Below are 14305 nucleotides of genomic sequence, written 5' to 3'. Positions count from 1 at the left end.
TTCATTTCTATTTTTGTTAAAAGAAAAACATATAAAGTGGGATGAATTACAATTAATGAGTAATAATAATCTTTTCCTGTACGTACATTGCGGCAATAATAATTGGTCACAGATTACATAAATGTGAATGTTTACCTCTTTATGCTTTATTTTTGTTTTTCTGGGGCATCTTTTGTTGATATTATCTCAACCATAACTGTAATGTGATTATGAAACTGAAAAAAATATATTTTTTTTTTACTTGCATGAAAATGTTACCACAGACTACGCAGATGAAAGCTAAATAAAAAAGCAGAAACTGTAGGTCTATCTTAATAAAATCTTAAATTATGATCTTAAATGTCACGCTCTAAACAAACTGGATTAAGTTAGTTTTTTAAACCTCCCATCTCTAAAGCCACAAAATTCAACTAATATTGCAGTTACAGAAAAAAAAACAAAAATGAATTATATATATGTCCAATGTGTTCATATGCATAACCAGATCCGAGGATTGATTAAAGCAGCTGAGATGAATCATAGAAGAGGTGGCGTGGCTTTTTACTTAAGGAGGTGAAGATAACCTGATACTTAACACATGTGAACCTGAATCTTCTCCTCACATTGACATGCTGACATGCTGCACAGAACAGAAACCACCTCAACTCTTCATCAATATTCTGAGTGAGAGCTTTCACAGCTGGCTGAACCACCAGGTAAAGGCTTTGTCCTGTCCCTAAGGAGGCAAAAGAAAAAAGGAAGAAGCACGACTAAGGCCTTTAGAGATCTCTTTTTCGATCCTCTGCACTCGTTTTCGACCAGTACAAATGAGCCTTGTAAAGTGCAAGTGAGGATGCTGTTGGGTAGTGGTTATGAGCGATAAAATGAGATACTCAACAGTTTAACTCCTCACATTAACCTTTGATCAATCGTTGCTCTGTGCTCTACTCCCACAACCCTGTACCATCCTGTCTACAATCGCCCAGAAATAAGTCATGTCAATACATCTTTGAAAAGCCTAAAGTCAATACATAATCAAACACACCTTTAGTGTTGGCTCCCTGTAGTGCGCAGGGAGCCAATGAAGGGACGCCAAGATAGAAGTAATATGCTCGCGTCTATAGGCCCGAGTTAACAGGCGAGCAGCAGAGTTCTGCACAAGCTGCAGACAAGCAAGAGAGGTCTGGCTAACGGCTACATACAGTGCATTAAAGTAGTCGAGACGAGCTGTAATAAAAGCGTGGATTAATTTCTCCAAGTCAGATCTTGCTAAGATTGCTAAGATCTTTGATATTTGCCAAAGCTGATAAAAACTTTTCTGAACAACACTGCTGATCTGTTTTTCAAATTTAAAATCAGACTCAAACTTCACCCCCAGATTGGTGACATAGTCCCTGAGCCAGTATCTAATAAATTCTGTCTTGTTCTCATTTAGACTAAGGGAGTTAAGAGAAAACCATGCTTTAATATCACAAAGACAGTGTGTAAGTTGCTGGACTGTGTTGTTTTGTGCCAAGGGAAAATAAATCTGGCAATCATCAGCATAGCAGTGAAATGAAATGCCATGTTTCCTAAAAATAGAGCTGAGGGGGAGAAGGTAAAGAGCAAATAAAAGAGGGCCAAGGATTGAGCCCTGGGGGACCCCATATGGAAGAAGAGTTGTGGAAAACATATGAGTTACAGCTCATTGCTGCTTCAAAATGGCCAGAATATCTCTTTAAACCACTGCCACATGCACCTCTGAAGCCCTGAGGTCATTGAAGAAGCAGAGTGGGGTGCTCTTCAGCATACAATAAGCAAGATTAAGATGTTGATAAAGCTAGGCTGTTATCACATGGCACATTAACAAGCTCAACTCTCAGATGTAGACTATTGCGCACAAATACACACACACACACACACATACACAAACCCACAACACAGTTCAAAGTGAATGGGGGGGATACGTGACACAAGGCAGCGATGGAGAGATAGAGATTTGCTGGTTTGCTGGTGGCTCTTACTCAGCAGAGTTTCTGCGGCGTCTCAAAGGATCTGTGGGGTTTCAAATGAAAAGACTCCAAACAAGCGTGGATGGTTATCTGTATAAGCCTCTAAATATTCATATCCAAATCCCAGCAGTGCTCAGAGAAAAGAAAAAAAAGGAAACTAAAACTCTTAATCAAGTGGAGACATATCACTCAAAACAGATTACTCCCACGTTTGGATTCCGGGTTAGAAATCAGACAAGAATGAAAGAATAAAAAAACATGATTATTTTTTGTTCTCAGTTTCTTTGAAAGGCACTTCAAAATAGACTGTTATTGCCATTATTAATACCGATATGACAATGAGCTGGATCGTTTGAAATCTAGATGGTATTTAACATCATTTTTGTAGCTTTTACTGCCCTACAACACAACTCCTCCACAAGCATATTGTGGTTGCTTTACTTTGCAGTGGTGTTGGCCTTTTGTAGTCCTTTTACCGCCCATTTGTAAGCACACTGATCACAGAACAGAAGCTCGTGCCTCTGCACGCACTGAAAATTACTCTAACAAAAAACCAAGAGGAGGATAATAATTTTTCCATTTGGTCAGACCAATGTTCTTCCTGTCATTATCGTTATTCATTCAACCACTTTCGTCATCTTTGTACAATTATTCCCCTCAAAGGGAGCCACGAAAATTACGTGAGTGCTGCTCTTTGACAAGCTTGAACTAAAACGGTCTCAGAACCACCAAAAATATATATAATTGTAACATTTTTTTACTCTTTTTATTTTTTACAAAACACTGTTGAAGTCCACAGCGTCTGGTTGCTTTGCACATAAAGATTCGTCAACAACTTGTTAACAAACAAACTAATTGAAATTCAAGATAAAATCTACATCTTTTCCAAACTCTAAGGTAAAAACTGTCGATCTGTAGAGTTTGTATATAGACCTGAGTGAAATAGCATCACATTTTTGTGTCTTTCACACAACTAATTCAAAGAACCAAGCACACATTTTGGATATTAAACACTCATTTAAAGAGTAATGTAAAGTAACGACAGTAAAGAACTGATCCTACTGCAGAATCCTGTTCAAGTTAATATTCAGAGTAAGAGAAAACAATGTAGAAAGTGAGTTCTTGGCTGCTCGGTTTCCATTTTCCACCTGCCACCAGGGTTTATTGAATTCAAACAGAACAAAAACTGAACATGAAAGAGATATTCTTGGGTCAGCTGTCTAAAGACATAAAAATCAAAATCACCCACAGTGCCATGTACAAACAAATGCATTCAGAACAGATCCCTGAAAATTGGGCAGCAGCTGCAGCTGGTAAATGTCTCACAAAGGTTCACACTAAAGCCACCTTATTTCATCAAGCTGCTGCCTCTGATACGGACAAACTCAAGAAATGAGAACATCACATATCAAACATTACAACTTATTAGTTTCATTGTATGCAGTTATTTAAATATTCTTTCAAACCATCTGGTGCTCTGTAGTAAAGTCAGTTTAATCATGGTCCACATCAGTTGTTTGTTAAAAACGATGTGTCCGTGTCTAAAACACTTAATGACATGAAATGATAACAGGAAGAGGGGAGGAGACATCAGAAACAGATGCTCATAGAATTTCATTATCAGCTCCGTGAGTGGGATACCACACAGGTCCGCTGCGACTGTTGCAGAGCACTAATCACCTCTGATTAATATCCCCCACAGCTGAAACAAGCCACTTATATCACCGTGGCTTCAGTACGCTCGTAACGGCCAACTTCCTACAGCCGCAGAGAACTGCGACAAGTGTGGGAAGGTGTGGGGATCGGTGGGACTGCCACAAGTGTAAAATTAAAAAAAACTCTTCCTTTCAAGCGGTCCATTATTCCTCAACTTTCCTACTGCAATTTAAAGCATGAACACTGAATTCAGCTCCTCCGATGACCTCATGTTGGTGAAGGGGTAGCGGGAGCGAAGAGGATCTTAAATCGTTTTGTAATGCGAAGTGGTGTCAGTGTTATCCGGCTCTTCAAACAGAAATACTTCAGGGGGACACTCCAAACAAATAGAAGCTGCACTAGCAAAGAACCCCACAAGCGTAGGTAATAGCTCAGTCAAAATATTTTAGTGCCACAACAAACATTTTCTAAGACTTGGCATTTCTTGTAGGAACACATACCTCCCACCGCCTTTTATGCCAGAATCGTTTTGGTCAAACCTCGTAAATGACGTTATTTTGCAATCTCATGTGATACTGCAAGATCTTAGAAGATCTGTTAGCACTCGAATGTATGTGCTGAGGATGACTCTCAGCTATTACCACACATTATTATACAAAGTTATAGCCATTTTTGCATTGGGTATTGTCAATTAGCTGTGGTGGCTATATTGACTTGAGTTAACCCCAAAAAGTAATCAGTTGTAGATGTTCATCCAATGATTACTTTCTGAGTTTCATCACAATCCCTCAAGTGGTTCAAAAGATATTTTGCAAACAATCGTGATGCCAATAGTTAGTGTCAAAGATGTAACGCGATGTATAGCACTTCGAGTTGTGTTGTGAATTACTCTGAGCTACTATTCACACCAAATTTTAGCTCAATATCTGTGAAACTGACTGACCTGAAGCCATTTTTGTTTTCTACAAAAAGGTGGCTTTGGTGACAATCTTAAATTGGGCTGACTTCAAGCATTAATTAGATTAATATGTAGACCCAGAGTTTACTTTCTGAAAAATTAGTTAAAATCTGTCCAGCGTTTCATGAGGTGTGAATGGTTCATGAGGCCGATAAATCGGTCTCTCTCATTTGATAATTTCTAGAACAGTGAGTATATATTCTATTTAAGTAAAAAGAATATGTCAAAACTGATTGCCCTATTTCATAGAGGAATATTTAACTACTATCTCTTCCGACTTCAAACGTCTGAACGGCCACTTCAAGGTGTATGGTTGACAATAGGAAATGGGATTCGGCTTCAAACTCTCCTTCTAGTCTTTAAAATAAAGCTAAAACTTGACTGTCACTCCATCCTATTGCTTCATTTCATACTGCTGTGGCAAAATTGTGTCCAAGTATAATAGCCAGTACAAGAAGTGGGCATCATGTTCTGCCCTGTATCTAAAATCACTTCACTGCAGTCAGGACAGTGGATCCCTCACCTCCAGACAACACTCTAAAATAAGTCCATGCTGCACTCAAACGACTGGCTAACCAGACTTTAGCTTTTAAAACACCAAGGTCTTGATCAAATTGAAAAGAAGGTTGTGTGGGACTAAACATAATCACAGGATGAAGAACGGAGATATTTGGGCTGAACGTGGCAAAGAAGAGACGTTTTGTTTGTGTGTTTGCTGGTTTGGAGGGAGTACGTTCTACCAAAACACACACGATTGTGTGGTTGGCAGGCTGTGAAATACATCTAGCCCAAAGAACCCGAGTACACCGATGGCCCGGAGGCATGTGTGCATGAGCGAGTGAATCCAAAAACACCCCCAGGCAAAGAGGTAAGATGAATCTCCAGATGCATCACCTGAATACTTCCGGTCTTTTATTTTCCTTCTCCTCGCACTCAGAACCTCCGTCTTTCTTTGCCTAATCCATCGTCAGTAATGGATGCCTTCACTCCAACACGCCACTTCAAGAAGACCGAAGCGGCAAATATCAGCACCGTCGACCATAAACTGAATTGCTCTCAGGTTTTAAGCACAACTAGTCCGAAAGCCTGAAAATCCCTCTGTAATATTCTCTATTAAGATTATTTTTTTGTACACATGAAAGAAATCAACATTTACCGTAAATTACACAATAGTTAAGTTAAATTTAGAGTGGAAAAATATTTCATATTATAATGTTGAATGTTATACTGATATAACATTTATTTATTTATTTTATATTTTATACTAAAAGTAAAGAAGTTTGCTGAGAAGGTCATTTTTAAACACTTCTACCTTTGTGCTTTTCAAACTATTTAGGATGTGTGTATTTTGCATCTTAACATTCATTATGCAGGTTTTTATTGGGTATTATTTTGTTTATGTATTTTATCTCTGGTAGTTTGAAAAAGTAAGAAAAACATCTCTTGTTCACAAAATCAGTTTCTTAATTTTATGCAGTTTTGTAGGGGTGTAATGGTTCATGTATTTGTACCAAACCACCATAGAACAAAAGTCAGCTGCACACAACCAGATAAATAGGTTAGTTACAGGCAATCACTACCCTCATCTAGAAGTGTACGTTTTTTATGTGTTTTGCTAGCTACCACAACAGAAATGTATAGAAAAATACTATCTAAAGCATGCTACACCAAAGCGAAGCAAGAATGGCCGGTTCAGATGAAACACAGGAGCTCTAAGACCTGCCTGTTTGTTTCAAATCAACAGTATGGAAAAGCTTTGTGGAGATTGAGAGGTGAATGTATAGAAAGTCAAATGGGTCATAAGTTGTGTTTGTATTGGAAAATCAAAAGGGTCATAATTTGCATGCTTTCAGACGACCTCGGTCCCCCCTCCATCACTAATGTTTTGACCCCTAGCAGTTAGCAGCGTGACATTTGCACAATGGCTAGATGATCAGAAATCAGGAAAATGGATCAGTGTCCATTAAGATAACTGGTCTGTCTTCGCTCAGAGAAGTTATGTGAGTGACCCTAAAAACGAGGTGCATACTGAACTGTAACTTATGTGTTATGTTCCACCCCTATACTGCTGTTTTACCAAAAAAATAAATGTGAATATTAAACAGCTTTACTGCCATTAGACCTACTACTGAAGGGGATATCAAACTCCAGGCATCGAGGGCCACTGTCCTGGACATTTTAGGTTTTTCTGCTCCAACACACCTCATTGAAATAGTTTAATTACCTTCTCAACAAATCATCAAGCATATCCACAAGTCATTTATTTGAACCAGGTGTTTTAAAATAAGAACCTATCTAAAATATGCAGGAGAGCGCCCCCCGAGAAACAGAGTTTGACACATGTGCCCTACTACAACTTCACTGCTCTTTTTTTTTTTTTAAGACGGCCATCCTTTTTGGTTACATTGTTTAACAGTTTTCTTATTCCCATTTAGTGAAACCAATTAGGCAAAAGTGCACAGAGTTCTGCAAACCCCATTCACCATTTCATCCTTTTAATGCCATTCTGAATAATGATCCACCATCTTACATATAAACTGGAATTAACCCCAGTGATATTTGCAGTTCTCTTAATGGCACAACAGCCCACCGTTGAGGCGGTTGTGGTTCAGGAGGTAAAGTAGGGGGGGGCTCCCGGATCGCAGGGATGGTGGATCATCCTTTATGCACACCCTTGGGCCAGACACTGAACCCAGATTTGCTTCAGGTCCACAAGTTTTCTGTCCTAAATCATGGCTGGAGTTGTTTTGACAACTGAGTGCTTTCTCACAGTGTATAAATATACCTTTCTCTATTTCTTTAGGCCTTGTCACCATCAAATACTGGTGGTGAGAATGTCTCACCTCATGAGGTTTTGCTTTTTGCCGTGACAAAGAATTGTCTCAGGTCCATGATACTTTTCAGATTTTTAGCAATAGATCATCGTGCTCGGTCGCTCTTGTCCCATTTACAGTTTGCCACAACACAGATGAGTCCAAACGAAGACCACCAAGAACTGAACCTTTGCCACATCTCAGTATATCTGAACTATAACAGAGAAAAATTATAAATTAATGTGATTTATAAATATGATTGTGTTGTTGACTGAAAATCATGTTTATCCACTTTTTTGACAACTCACAGTGAATACGAGATGTGTTGGGAAGTTTTGTAAAATTTCAAAAGCTCAGACATATTGAGATTGGATATTATGAAAGACAAGAAGTGCCACGGATACAAAAATCTGCATCTCGCTGGAGCTGACCTTCTTTTAAACCACGCCTTATCATAGTTATCTCTGGGAAAGGCGGACGATGACACCCAGCGGGCTCTGGCACTGGGCGAGGTGATTAAAATGTTCATTAACACCGATCTGTCCAGGTGATGAAATCTGTCACACGCTCCTGCTGCGCCCATATTGAATCGCCTATGACATATGAAGTCTAAGACACGAGAAACCCCACACACACGAACGCTGACCACCTGGCCCCACCTGTAACAAACAATATGTGATGTCACCTCTCTTCTGCCAGGAAAACAAGTGGTGTCTGTTGATTTAATTGCTGTGGACACCCACAAAGAGACCCCCCTCTCTGCTGAATAAATGAAAGTCCCTCACACCTTTGGGTTGGTAAACATGTTGGTTCTGAAAGGCTAAACAACGTGGGCTTCTCCTCTTATGATTGGAGGCTACGGCTCAATGTGTGGGCTCAATTAAGCTCAATTCACATAGAGAGTGACTCATTATTTGCTCTTTTACAGTTGGCCTCCTGGGATGTAAATAACTTTGTACCATAAAGCACCCGAACACAGTTACGACAGCTTCATACCCACCTACAGTCACTAATGCACTTTTTAATTTAGGCCTCTCGCGTGCACCCGTATACGCCGCACCTCACCTACACTCACTCAAGGGGACAAGATGCTCAAAAACACAATCAACACAAATACAGCATGTTGTGTGAATATGCACGCGTATGCACATTAGACCTGAAAAACCACATGCCTACACACATTTGTTTCATTATGACTGTCCTCTGCTACCTTTGACCTGCTTTTCTCATATTAACCCCCAAACGCACTCAGCTACTCGTTTGTGAACAAAGTGATTAAATCCACCTCCAGGTTGACATATTAAAACAGTGCACCAAACTTTAAAGCGCACACAAGGTACGCTCGTGCACGCACACGTGCACTCACAAATTCTGCCGACAGCTCAGGTGTCTGTTTACCTCCCTGAGGCCAAGGGCAAATCGGAGCATGCAGCGTGGCAATAAATGCAGATCTATGTGTGTAATGAATAAGTTACACGCTCCTATTAGGGCCGGCAGCAGTGACAAATGTCTCTCATTCACTCATTAGGCCACTGGCTGTCAGAGCAGGCAGGAGAGACAAAAGCGCAAAGAGGGAGGCTTATTGGGTTTTCAGCAGCCATGTAATCCATCTCCTTATTGCAGATGAATAAGCCGCTGTCCGCAGAGGGTTTATTTATGGATGAATTAAACACATACGTGAAGATAAGGAAAATGCTAATTTAACCAAAGTGTGGTTCTACCCACTGTCAAAATCTGACCTTTGGCAAGGCAAATGAATGCTGGTCAATTTGTACCTTCACAAAGTTGTACCCCAGCTTTGTACATATTTACATTGTGGGCAGCTGCCAAGGTTGGTACAAAATGAACAAAGTGGGCACGAAGCGGTCCAGGTACTGGTACAATATGGGCAGAAATGAGTACAAAGAGATGTTTGGTAGATGGTAGATACATACTGACCAAAGCTGACGGATGGGCGGACAGGCAGACAGACCGCCAGACACCAATTTCAACAACTGCGTGGAGCAATCAGCCATTTTAGTGGAAGAAGGTGAGATTTGGTGATCATTCCCTTTGGAAAGGTAATTCCCAAAGGTAGCACCCATCACTCATACTCAAGTTGTTCAGTCAGCCAGCCATTAGGCATCCACCTGAGGCTTTGAAACATTATCACCTAAGAGACAAAGACTTTTCAGCTAGAGGCAAACCAATGTGATTTTATTCTGTCAGTGCCCTTTTTTCCAAACCCCATCATTTATCGTAGCACCAACTGAACTTCAGGCTAAAGCACTTACAACTTTCTTGTCTCAGTTAAGACAATAAAACCTTGTTTTTGCTAGTAATAGTACTACATCCAGAGCAGAAAAGAAGGGTTGCACCTTTCACACAGTTAACCAGTTTTTAGTTTTTATCAATGCAAGTTTAATTATCTCTATAGGCTATACAGTGAAGAAGTTGATTAGCTGTTGCCTTGCACCAAGAAGGTCCCGGGTTTGAACCCTGGGATGGGGCCCTTTCTACGTGGAGTTTGAATTTTCTCATCGTGAATGTGTGGGTTTTCTCTAGGTGCTCTGGTTTCATCGCACAGTCCCTGCATGTTAGATTAATTGATGACTATATATTGTCCTTAGGTGTGAATGTGTGCATAATTGATTGTTCCTCTCTGGATTTGCTCTGATAGACTCAGCGTGTACCAGCAGCTTCCTGTGACCATGCGCAGGATTAATGCTGTCCTTGTATTTAGTTTCTCTTGCAAACCCTTCTACTATTGTTGATTGTGTCAAGTGGTGGGCAGTAGTAGGTGCAGCAGTGGAAACCATGATTTCCATCTGTTTTATGCAACTGGAATAACTGATTTGCCTTGCATAACTGCCAAACTTATACATATTAAAGATGGTAATTTACTATAAACAGATTTAGGAATTTATTAGGCTTTATCAGGATCAGGTTATAGGCAGCCTTTTTATGACCATATTCAAAGCAATACATTGCTAATTTTAGCTATTTTGGTATACCTTATTATTGTTTTGCTGCCCAAATCTATTGTGAAAGGGCTTATTTAAATACTATTGTACTACATATGCAAATATAATCATTAAGGAAGGTGTTTGGTCCACAGGAACAACCATTTATTTATGTAAAAAAAGGAAGGATATCTATTACATCTGCACAACCCTTTAAGCATCTCATGTATGATATTGCTACGTGCAGCTCAGTATCTTTCCCGTGAGGGTTCTCTTTATCTCATTCTGCTAAACCTGACTGACGACTACTTTACATGTCCCCAGGGGTTCAGCTAACAGCTTCCTTTTAACGACATACACACGTATGCAATCACGAAGCCACACACATGCAAGCAGGAACCTTATTAAACCACTTACGCACAAGTGAATTCTCTTTGACGTCTTTAAAAAGGGGAGCAATGCTAATGACATGTAATGTACATCATATGTTCCATCTGAGCAACGCACGCAGATGTTCATATAATATGAATTGCTATCCAAATTCATAAGAAAGACCAAACAGGAACGCAAGCTCACTGGAGCCTCATATGCGAGTTTAAGCAGAAAGGGGGCATCCCCCAAATAAACATGGATAGATGCCTTCGTACATGGAAACAGTAATTATCTCTCCTTTCAAACAGGAGGGAAAAGAAACTTGTCTTTTGTGGTATGTCAGTGGTTCTGACAGCGCCTGAGGAGCGTTCGAGAGATCACATCTGCAGCGCTGTCATAAACAGGAGGGGTTTCAAAAAGGCAACGCACCAATCGTGGGGAAGCGTGCTGACAGCACATAAAAGAGAGGTGCTTGTGCATCAGTTCACTCTCTACACCCCCCCCCACGATTTTCTGCTCACCCTAAACAGCTCCCACATTATTCACAAGTCTCCACTCCCAGCAAACACACACACACACGTTTACGGCAGCAGACTGCGAAAGTCGACATCAAAGTACGACGGAACGAGGTGCATCATTAGCAGGAGAAGACGGAGGTAAGGGAGGATGAAATCGTTTAGACGCCGCTGAGGAGGAGGAATTACTGTGCCTGTCGGGATGAGGGGAGTGCGGGTGGAAGGAGGGTTGAAGAAGTGACAGAAAAGATACAAACAACAAGAGAAGGAAAAGTCAACATGAGCGAGTGGGATAATGACTGTGGTAAAGCACGACGCCAGGGAAAACAAACAGGAAGCTCAAGAGAAACACCAGACAACTAACAAAGACGGTCTGTGGCGGTGACCTGAGTGACAGTGATTTTCTGACAACTTACATATGTTTTCATTTGTCAGGATTTCTCTGCACAGACGTCTCCCTTTCTCTTTGTTTCTCCCCGCCGTGCTCGGCAGGGCCACGCGGTCATGTCTGACGAGCCGAACACAGTAATCAGGCAACCGGAGAGATGAAATGTGAAGCCGCTGTGATGTTTTAAACATGATGCCGTTGTGGGCCCAACTTGCACAGGTCTGCGCAGGCATGATAAACGGGGTGCTGTCAACTCTCCTGAAGATGTTTGAGTGTTGGAACTCTTACTGTATGAATAAATAAATCTTTTTCATATAGATATAACAAAATATTTTAGTCCTCTAGTGATCCGAAAGAAACACATGCTGAGAGAGATCCTGGGGGAAATTGTTGAGTTGCAACAGCAGAAAACTACTACAAATAATAAAACACGAGGACGAGTATCGTATGATTATATAGAAATAAAAAAAAGAGTAAGATCTGCATTTGTAATTTAAAGAATGTAGTGTCTGAATGACTCACTGTAAAAAAAACAATGTTATTCGAGCAATGGTGCCCACATCACATTTTCATGAGTTGTTGCTCGAAGTGGGCCAGTATTTCCCAACACCTACTGAGTGTACCGTTACTTTTTCTAACATACAGCTCACAAACCTGCCAGTGTGCAGTGCCAGTGTCACCAGCTGTAAACTACTGTCAGCTCATTTAAACTCCATTACCCACAAGACATTGGTGCAAGATGTAAGTCTGATCATAACCATTGGCTGAAAACAGGAAGTCGTGACCCACTCTACGCTGCATTTGATTAGATAGGGTTTAGGAGTCAGGTAGCTCATAAAGAACGATGATTGGTTAAATATCAAGCAGAAGGAGCAAATTGGAGGCACAGCTGGGCGTGTGCCAAAAATCTGATCTTCGGCGCTGTAAGGAGGAGCGTTAGTGTAAGTAAACAGGAAATCTGTTGGTATGAAATTTCAGTCTTAACCATACAAGATGTGGATACTAAACATGGTACCCAAAACTCTTTTGGTCCAGTGAAGTGGCTACAATAATTATAGCATCATATTGATGTGTAGTGAGCACATCCTCCTCTACACCTCCCATTCCGGGGTGGAACAGACAAACAAACACACTCATACACACATACCCCACTTCACTGCACACATCCTTTACTAACTAAAGGTCATTTGTTTACAGAAGCATGTCCGAGTATTGTCTTTCACAGTAGTTAGATATGGCAGTGTAATATATTGCAGCAGCCTGTCACAAATGGCAGAGGATGGGGGGTAATGTAAGTTCATATAATCTGTTATGATTCCAGCCAGTTGTGTTTACCTCCATCTTTATTTGTTACCTCCCATTTTACAGTGACTTCCGACCTAAACTTTGAGCTTTTGCACCTGCCGTAAAACGCTACTGTACATTCTTTCTTGACCGCTGTACTGTTATTTCTGCAGTGTTGATTACACCGGCAGAACCTGTATTACCTAAAATGTGTTAAAACATAATTAAATAAATAAGAAAAAAAGATTGTTTAAAACAATCACTAGATCGACTTTGCTATTTGAGTAATGGTGAGAAGCAGAAATTGCAGCACATTATTATAAAAACTGATGAAGATGAAATAACACACCATAAATGGATTACAATGGCAAAGGTTGCAAAGCTCATTCTCTCTCCGTCGCACAAAAACATACCAAAAAAAAACCAACTAAAATGTCACAAACACACAAAGCCTTCCAGCAGCATAGATAACCGCTCTCCCCTCTATCCCTTCTATCCAACAGAATGCAATTAACTATTATGTGGACCTCTGTAATCTGCTGTGTTCATTTTATTTTCCTTTTAAAAAGAAGGGTCTTATCTTGCTAGTCTTTATACAGAGGACGACTTCCATCCCCTGGCAACAGGGAAACAAAGTCAAAGTCATCAAATCCTCCAAAAGCCTCAAATGAAGGATGAGTCAAAGAGAGAGGCAGAAAAAAAACGGTCTTTCTGACGTGCTCATACTGCAAAAAACTGAAGTTAATTACTGAACGTGCAGAAAAATCTAACAGAACCTATTTGGAATTTGGAGAAAAATGTTATTTCTCCATTTGCATCCTTGAGCATTTTGTTTTGAGAAAGCTACAAGTGACACTGGCATGAAACCTAATTTCGGATCATGAAGATGTCTTACCATCGCTGTCCTGGCTTCCCTCTCGTTTCAGCATCTGCACTGCCCCCACATACTTCTTCAACTGGACCTTCAGGACTTCATTTTCCCTGCAAAAAACAGAAGTACAGCAGAAATTTAGGCAACTTTAACTACTGCAGACTGGCGGTGGGGCAGTTACCATCAATTAGGATGACATGTATTCCGTTAGAGAAATTATCTGCTTAAAAGCAAAAAGTTTTTGAAATCTGGGTCGGTTTGTAAAAGTCACAACTTTGCAGCTTTGGTCACATCATGCCCAAACTGTTTAAAAAGAAAAGGTATTAAAAGAAGCTGTCTGTCACAGGTCTTAGGACTCACTTTAGCAACTGCCCCAATGAGCAAGACTTGATCTACTGACTAGTTTTTATTACATAAATTAAAATTAGATTATTATCATTATCATTATGTGGTTAGGCCTGGGCATTCCTGAACAGCCCCAAATCTCTAGACAGGAATATATTAAATATTATATAAATATTCAATTCTATTTCAAT

The 14305-nt window shown here is 40.2% G+C and overlaps 1 protein-coding gene across 1 annotated transcript in view; it reads right to left on the bottom strand.

Moving 5' to 3' along the window:
- Positions 1–14305, bottom strand: part of snx29 (sorting nexin 29) — a 166635-nt gene that overhangs the window by 113946 nt on the left and 38384 nt on the right. The window contains exon 15 of the mRNA XM_017416208.3: positions 13794–13879. Within this exon, the coding sequence (XP_017271697.1) occupies positions 13794–13879 (86 nt within the window). The remainder of the gene's footprint in view (positions 1–13793; positions 13880–14305) is intronic.

This window comes from Kryptolebias marmoratus, linkage group LG17, assembly GCF_001649575.2.
Source record: "Kryptolebias marmoratus isolate JLee-2015 linkage group LG17, ASM164957v2, whole genome shotgun sequence".
Taxonomy (NCBI): domain Eukaryota; kingdom Metazoa; phylum Chordata; class Actinopteri; order Cyprinodontiformes; family Rivulidae; genus Kryptolebias; species Kryptolebias marmoratus.
Note: the sequence above shows the minus strand (reverse complement) of the source record. Positions and strands in the feature narration are given on the sequence as shown.